This window comes from Ananas comosus, linkage group 10 (genome assembly GCF_001540865.1).
Source record: "Ananas comosus cultivar F153 linkage group 10, ASM154086v1, whole genome shotgun sequence".
NCBI classification, from domain to species: domain Eukaryota; kingdom Viridiplantae; phylum Streptophyta; class Magnoliopsida; order Poales; family Bromeliaceae; genus Ananas; species Ananas comosus.
In genome coordinates this window covers 11,744,494-11,753,588 of record NC_033630.1, presented here as the reverse complement: position 1 = coordinate 11,753,588, position 9,095 = coordinate 11,744,494, and the positions used below count along the sequence as shown (strand labels likewise).

General features: G+C 29.5%; 1 protein-coding gene across 1 annotated transcript; it reads left to right on the top strand.

Moving 5' to 3' along the window:
- Window positions 426-1,271, top strand: LOC109715971 (leucine-rich repeat extensin-like protein 6). Its single transcript, XM_020241231.1, has one exon. The coding sequence runs from the start codon at window positions 573-575 to the stop codon at window positions 1,062-1,064; it is 492 nt and encodes a 163-aa protein (XP_020096820.1). The 5' UTR covers window positions 426-572; the 3' UTR covers window positions 1,065-1,271.

Here is a 9,095-nt window from a genome sequence, read left to right as displayed (position 1 = left end):
AAAGTGTTATATTTTAAATAATAAGATACTAAAGTGCAAAAATAGAAAATCAGATATTTTATCATAAAAGAATTGCTAAAAATAAAAAAGAAACATTAAAATATTGTATCCAAAAGAAAATTTGGGAGAGAAATAAAAGAGAAAAAAAAGTACAAAAGTGAGAAAGTGAATTGAAAGCTCAATTATTTCCTCATCTACATAGTTAAAAATATATAATATATAGTATGCCACCTATCTAGGTTGTAGTAATTTGCTACAACCCCAGTTGTACAAAATCCATTAGTAATTAATTAATGCAACAAACATAGAGCCATCACATCCACGTCACCTTACCCTTACGCCTATGAGCACTTGAAAAAAAAAAAAGAAAAAAAGAAAAAAAGAAAAAAAAAGCCTAGGGACAAAATTTAATGCTAAACCCAATAAGACCCCCTCTCTCTCTCTCTCTCTCTCTCTCTATATACAAGAAACAAGGAGAACAAAAAAGAGAGGGGAGAGTAATAAGAGAATTAATCCCAAATTATCCCCAAATTTTTGAGAGAGAGAGAGAGCTCAAATTCCACAATACCCAAATGATGAGGAAACCAATCCTAATCATTTTCCTTCTGCAGCTGCTTTTCCTCATCGGCACGGGTGCCGAGGTCGATTTAGAAGTTCCATCATTCAGCCGTACGAAACTGTTGGGAGTAAAGTGCACGTGTGATAATCCGTGCGGTACTCCCTGTTCCATCACCAGCCCTCCGCCGCCGTCGCTGCCCCCCGAATATTCGTACTCTCCTCCGCCGCCGCCGTCGCCCCCGCCAATATGGTCGTACCCGCCTCCGCCGCCGCCGTACACTCCGTATGTTCCATCGCCGCCGTCCGCCCTCTGCCCTCCGCCGCCGTGGGGGGCGTACTCCCCGCCGTACTATCCGTGGATTTACACGCCGCCTGGCGAATTGTACCCTCAGGACCCCGGGTACCACCCCAACGGCGCGCGTCGACGGAGTGTGAGCTTAGGCCGGTTCGCGACGGCGGCGGCCGCGGTGGGAGGTGGGGTTTTGGCCTTGTGGCAGGTTAATTAATTGCTAAATGTGTTATTTATGTGTGGATTATTAATTAAAGTAATTAAATTAATCTTAATTAATTGTTATAGGTTTTTATTATGGAGAACATGTTTAATTAGATATGTGTGTGTTAAAAGACACAATTTTAGTTATGACATGTCTAGAAATTAATTAAGTGGCTTCAATAAGAATTGTACATGCAATTACTAAATCTTTGTTCCTATATATGTGTTGTTTAGGATCAATTGGAAATAAATTTGAAGTGTTCTAATTGTTTTTGTGTATAATTTGGATGAAATTTCCATTTATTTATTTATTTATTTTTTTATTTTGGGTTAGAGGTTGAGAATTGCAAGAAAATTTTGAGAATTAGATAGTTGTAATAGCTTTTTTGTTTCTTCCAATTTATAAAATTATTGCTATATATGTTGGAGTTATGATTCCAAAAACTAATTAAAATATTTAAATTTATTAATTTTTTATTTACACTTGGATAACTATAATTTTGTTCTATTCTCAATTTATTTTAAAAAAAGTCATTGATGTATATTTACTAATTATATATAGCATACTTTCATTGTTTTACATATGCACTTGTAGTTAATGTCATTTATTTTTGTTCACTTGTTAATTTAGAGGTTTTTAATGTTGATTTCTATATTAATCTTTAATTTTTAATGTTAAAAAATTTCATCTAAATGTTTCATGCATAAAACAAGTGGAAAATGTCCTCTATTTTAGAGTGCTATTTTATTATGCAAGGAACTTGCAATTTAAAAATTTATTAATGAAGTACTATATTTTATTCATATTGGGTAAATTAGGACAAGGCAAATGTAGAATATAGTAAGGGAGAAAAATTTTATCTAATCCAATTAAAAAAAATCAAAACTCACAAGAGAGAGAGAGAGAGAGAGAGAGAGAGAGAGAGAGGAAAATGCAATTTTTTTTTATTTTGGAAGTGGAAATTCATCTTTTTATTTTTTAATTGGACTAGGATGTATGATATTATTAAAATGCTAAGTTTAATACTCTAATGAGGGTTGTTTTGGTTCTATATAATTGTAAATATAATATAGTTAAAAATTAATGTAGTTAAAAATATAATAATTATAATTATATGCATCTTGTTTAGTAAATATTATAAAAAAGTGCTGCAGCTATAAATACTTTATTTAAATTTATGCAGTTGGAAGTGCATTTATGAGTTTCTATTATTTTATATATGGTTTGGTGAGATTACTCTCTATGTAGAAAAGAAAAAAAATCTATTTAAAAAGCTATTGTGAAAGTATATAAGCTTATCTTTGATTAAATTTACTTTATCTAAGTGCTGTAGTTAAAACTGCGCCTAATTTGGGCATAATTTCAACTGCTGCAGTTGAGCCTTCTCGTGCAGTTACAACTGTAGCAATTGAATTCAAATACATCAAAACAAACTTCAAATTTGAATCTATATACAATTACAACTATATAGAACCAAATGGTCCCTAAATTAATTAACCATAGATCAATTAAGAAATAAATTACGCGCAATTGACAAATTCGAATCAGATTAGACAGTGATCATAGTTAATTAATCAAGCCGTTGGGCCCTCAATTAACTAACTCATAAGTTTATTTCTCTAAAAAAGAGAAAGGGTAAAAAAGAAAAATCTATCTATCTATTTTTTTGAATTTAATTTTTTTTTTAAATTTTGGCTATTCAATGTTGATAATGTGGACCAATCTTGAAAAGTTGTAGTCAATGATTGAAGTAGAAATAGCGGAATTATGAATGACAAGGAAACTTGATTTGTACTCCACTTTACTCAAAAAAAAAAAAAAAAAAAAGGTAAATATGTATGGAGACCCCTCAACTATATGCCATTTTTAAAATACCTCCCTCAACTTATTTCTATTATTATTATTTTTTAATTGTGACCCGCTCAACTTCCAATCTTTTTATTTAAGTTTTTAAACTTAATTAGTAAAAAAATTTATCAAATTTAATCACATAGTTTTAATCTTACTTGATTAATTTAGTTCTATCACCAGCTAAAAAATAGTAGTATTTGAATTTAGTAAAATTACTGAAGTATATATTTGACAAAATTTTTTAAATTTTTGACTAAGATATTACTTAATTCTTATCAAGAGAGAGAGAAAAACATAATATTTTGGAAAAAGTTGGCACTCTTTGGAAAAGAAAAAAGTGAGGGGAAAAAAGAGAGTAATAAGAGCATGAAAAAGAATAAAAATTGGGATTTGAGAAGCAAATAAAGTATGTGCTTTATACATACACCATATAAGGATACATAAATAAATATATTTTATAGCTATGCAACTTATACAAGAGCACATGAAATGTGACATATGCACATGGAAGAGTAGTGGAAAGTGCATAAGAAGTTGAGAAGCAAAGGAAACAATAAGTTAAAAAGAATGATTCTTCTTCATAAACTTTTGAAAGGAAAGAGAGTCCAAATAAATAGAAAAAAAGAAAAGAAAAGAAAAGTGATGGAGTCCAAAGTTGTGGAGAATCATAAATGAGAAAAAGAAAGTAAGTACAATAAAATGATTGTTAGTTATGATTTATCATTTTATTAGATAAACTCATTTATATTTTCTAAAATGTGTATTATTATACGTATCTTAAAATATAAAATATCGTTGACAAGTCGATTTTCTGTATTATGATTTGGTTTAATTTTTCTAGCTTTACATTCAGGTTGTATATTGTATTCGAAATCTTCAAATCTAAATGACTAACTGTATTTGAATGTCTATGGCGCATTTATAAGTGGTGCTCTACATTTTATGCTAAATGGAATGGAAAGAAGAAAACAAAATGTAAAATAGAATGAAAATAGAATTAATAATGGCTATGATGCTTTCTTTTTCTCCTAAATTAAAATGACCTTTGAACTCATCTCCAAGACACTAATTATTATTTAAAAGATTTATCAAATAAAAAAGATCAAAATTAGTCTTAACTATCTCGCTCTTATATATATTGAATATTAGGCGAATCCTAACGCACGCACTAACTAAAAAGGTGACAGAGACAACAATATTTACACAGATTAGTGAATGCAGAAAAAACTTACATTATCTTAGAATAAAGAGTTAGAATTTAGAATTTAGAATTTAAAAATTTAGCAACGTGTCTGATGTTATATTATCCAAAATGTATATCAATCTAATAGAAAAAAAAAGTCAAGGATTAGTAACGTAACTTATACCCATTGATTAGCCCAACTTTAATTTGCGCTCGTGGTGGTTAAGAGTGGTTTAACTTTTCAAACTTAGCATTGTGACATTTGAAATTTGACAAGCTAACTACATTTCACTTTACCTATTTGCAATTCAATAAAATAGAGGAAAAAAATTAATTGATACTTTTAAACCGTTTAGAGTTTTCCCTTTCATTTTCCTTTTTGTGAAAAGATGTGGAATTTGGATGTTGTGTAAATAGTACCCTACCAATAATTGATCTATATATCTTTGTGTACAAGTTTTTCTTTGTTTATTTTATAAGTTATTTATAAGGTAACTTATTAAGCATTAGAGACCAGTGACAACTTTGTATATTTGATTGTAAAAGAGGAATATTTATAAATAAATAAATAAATAAATAAATAAATAAATAAATATATATATATATATATATATATATATTTATAAATATTTAAATTAGATACATGCAATTCTTAGTTAATAAAAGGGGTTAACGAAAGATAGAAAACAACAATTTATGCTATCAATTCTTTTATAATTTACGGGATTTAAGATCAGCTCGAACAAGATATTATCCAAGATATTTGCATTAATTACTTATGTTATACATATTTATTATCTATGCTATATGCTTTTTAATATTTTGTTTTTTTTTTCATTTAAGTTCTTTCTCAAATTGTTGCAATAAGTTTATCAAATAAATTTACTAGCTTATTGTATTATTTAATTTATTGTTGTCATTAATATGCAACAAACATATTCCTTGTTAACGATTACTATTTCTTTGTAATGTAGTGTCTTTTCATTAATTCATGATGAATCACTTTGTCACTATACATTGCATTCTAATTGGTTTTTAGTGTACAAGCATTTCACTTGACATCATAGTTAGTTAATTCGGATTTGACAAAAATTCAGTACGGATATAATACGCATAAAATTCGTTTTCTAATTTTTAAATTCGTTAAAAAATTCGGCTTAAAAAACGGATTCGGTATAAAATATAAAATATAAGATATAAAATATAAGATAATTTATATTTAAAAATACAAAATATAAGATTTTTACTCATATTTTTAATAATTCGGGAATAATTCGCGAATAATTCGGCTGGCCCAAAAATTCGCGAATAATTCTCTTTTTTTGAGAAAAATTCGTAAACGGACCGTTTAATTCGGATTTTCATTAATTCGCGAATAATTCGCGAATTAACTAACTAGGCTTGACATAAGCCTCTCCAAATAGTGTATTGATGAGATCTCTCAACCAAAGAACAAGTTTTATTTATGGGACATTAAGTTTATTAAAAAGGACATTAGCATTGGGATTTCTCAAATTTCCCTTTTTTTTTTCTTTATTATTATTATTATTATTATTATTATTATTATTTAACACACTCGTAGGTCTTGTTCTAAAAAGCCATCAACAGCACTGTATTAATAAATCCTATCATAAAACTTTAAACTCTGTAATATTTTATACATACACTTTTTATATGATACAGATTATATCTATTAAATTATATTTTAATTTTAAAATATTAATAATTAAAAAAATAAGTTTGATGTATGTGATATGCAATATTGTTGAAGAGGAGGAGGGAGAGATAAATATGTCCCTTGTTTGTCCTGTGATATGATCAACCTCTTCTTTAATGCGACAATAAGTATGGATGGATACTTAAGTAGTCGGGGACTAAATTATTTTCTTTGAAAGTACCTACAGATAGGGATGCAAACGAGACGAATTCGAGGGTGAAAGGGACCTCTCACCTCCTGCTCTGTTTTTCTTTACAGGTCATGATAGATTCGGAGTGTGTTGAATTTTATCTTATTATTTTTTTTCCACTTACTATTCCATTCGAGACAGAAAGAGATAGAAGTAGATTTTAGAGGATCGGGACAGATCAAATTAAAAAAAAAAAAGTTTCTCGCCTCTCGCTCTATTTCTTAGCGGAGCAGGAAGGATTCGATTGGAATTATTAAATTTCTAATTTTTGGCACTCACTTATTGTCCCATCGGAAGTAGATCAATACAGAATATTCACCAACCCTAATCCATTTGCATCACTACATACGAGATATCAAATTTTAATCTTTTTAGTAACCGCCGAGATACGAATCAACTGCACCAGACAGTAGCAAAGATACTAGAAAGGTGTAGCTGGGGAAGGGGCTAACTTGTCACAACTTCTTGTGAAAGTGGCGTGTGGAATCTTCCTTACATTCATTTATTCATAAAATTATGTCCCCTCTCTCTCTCTCTCTCTCTCTCTCTCTCTCTCTCTCTCTCTCTTTAATATTAATCTTTTTTTTTTTTCTCTCATTTTTTGACTCAAAATTGAAGTCGAAAAAGGCCAAGGCACCAAAAGACACCACTAGATGCCATGATATTTCTTGGCGCTTTCATTGTTTATTATCCTCTCATTTAATTTGATATATTAATTTAATTAAATTTTCTTTAAATAATAAATATGGGAGCTTCTCATTTTATTCTTTTTTAGCCTCACCTTGCCCACAACCAATTTGGAATCTTTCGGATAAATTTTAAGGTTCTCTCTTTTACTTAAATAATTTGGATTTGAGCCAAATCAATTTCTTCAAAAGTTTAAACTATTAAAAGTATGCAATAAATTCATTTAAAGCATACATACAGGGCGTATTTGGTTCGCTTCTTTTTCATCATGGAATCGGAATCGGAATGGCTGAATCCGTTTGTGGATGTTTGGTACGCGGGAGTCCCATTCCGATTCCAATTCCCGAGTGGAATGGAAATCCTCCAATCACCTCTTTTTTCAATCCGGCCTAGGAGGCCGGATTGAAAGTTGAATCCGGACGGAATGGATATTTATTCGAATTAAATTTATTTTTTCAAATTTTTTAATTAAAATATGAGTTAAAATTTAAAAATTAAATATATTATTTTAAATTTTAATTTAAACTTAAATTAAAAATTAAAATTTAATCAAATATTTCGAATCTAACTTATAATTTGAATTTAAATTAAATTTTAATTTATATAAAGTTTTATTCAAATTTTATTTCAAACTTAAATTAAATTTATGGATTCAAATTAAAATTTAAATTGTAATTTTAAGTTTGAATTTGAATAAATCAAAATTTAGTTTCATATTTTGAATTATCCACTCAACTTCAAAGTTTAATTTTTTTAAAAAAACATACATTTAAAATTTTGACATTATTTCAAAATTTTGATGTAATTTTTTAATATTTAATATTTAATTTGAATTTAAATTAATATATTATAAAGATAATGTTAATATACTAATTTGATTACGTTTTTTATATCACCTGAACCAAACACCGACAATGGAAATGATTTATTCCGATTCCGATTCAGGTGATGAACCAAACAGAATTAGATAATGAGTCATTCCGATTCCGATTCCAACTTATTTTGATTCCGATTCCGATTCCGACTCCGACTTCGAACCAAACACGCCCACAGTGTCCGCGGATCTTTATTATGATTTGATTTTATTAGTCTCATACTATTTCAAATATGACTCCGCTCAATCCGATTTTCCTCTATTTCAAACGTGACTCGATCCAATCCGCACAAGACAAGATGCTGACCCATTTAAGTCAAGAATAATTGTCTAAAGAGTACTTTTAAGGGCAACATACATTATCTCGTTAAAAAATTAGTCGAAGTTTCGGTGGTGATGATCCAAGTGAAATAGAAGTTAAAAGTTTGATGATCCAAATAAAACTTCATAAATTAGTGACCTGTGATTTTATTTATCTTTTTATTTTTAATTTTTTTGGGGGGAGATGATCAAAGGGAGTCCATTTTAAATGAGGTGATGCTTATGATAAGTCTATGACTTCAACATTTAACAACCGACAAATGGTGGAAGCTTCATTAATTCCACAAACACCCAACCTGCATGTCAAGGTGGAAGGCTAAAATTGTAGGAAAAGACAATAGTTAAAATTAGGGATGCAAATGGATTCAGATTAGTGGAGCTTCCGTTCGGATCCGTTCCAAATGAGATTGTAAGTAAAAACTAAAATTATAAAAAAAATATAACTCGTTTTGAATCTCTCCCCCGTTAGACCCTTTCTTCATTTAATTCATTCCGATCAGCTAAAAATTCGCCAAACAGTTATTCTCGTCTTCTTGAATGGAGTGGTAAGAGAGGGCCAAAAATAGAATTAAAATTAGCCCGCCCGCCGTAAATCTGACCCGGCCAAACAAAAAACAGAGTCAGAGGTCGGACCCCTCCCGCTCCCAGATTCGCTCTTTTTGCTTTCCTGTTCAAAATTGATAAAGATAAATTGCATCACTAGTCCCAAACTTTTAGCCAAGTTTCATTTTGGTCCTCAAATTTTTAAATTTGGCATCAGTGGTCCCTTCAACTCTTAAAACAGTAAAAAAAAATAAAAATAAAAAAGGAAAGTCTACAACGAAAAAAAAGTTTTAATTTCAGCCAATAATAAGGATAAATTATTGGCTGCACCAAGTGCATCTATTCATCTATTCATCATGCATTTATTGGCTATTTTTTTCGCGCATATTTCAATCCTACTACCTATTGAGCTTCACTTTTCTTAATATAAAAAATTAGATTACTGAATTAAAAAGTAAAAGATGGATGAAAAAACAGTAAATTTATTTTCAGTGAGAAAATAGATAAATTAGGTATAAGCAATAATTATTAATCAGAGTTAAGGACCGAAAATGAAATGCCTTTTAAAAGTTTAGGGACTAAAGTGACATATACTACTCAAAGTTCAGGATTTCGAATACCGAAATCAGAAGTTTGAATACCAAAATAAAACTTTCATTCAAACTTTAGGGACTAGA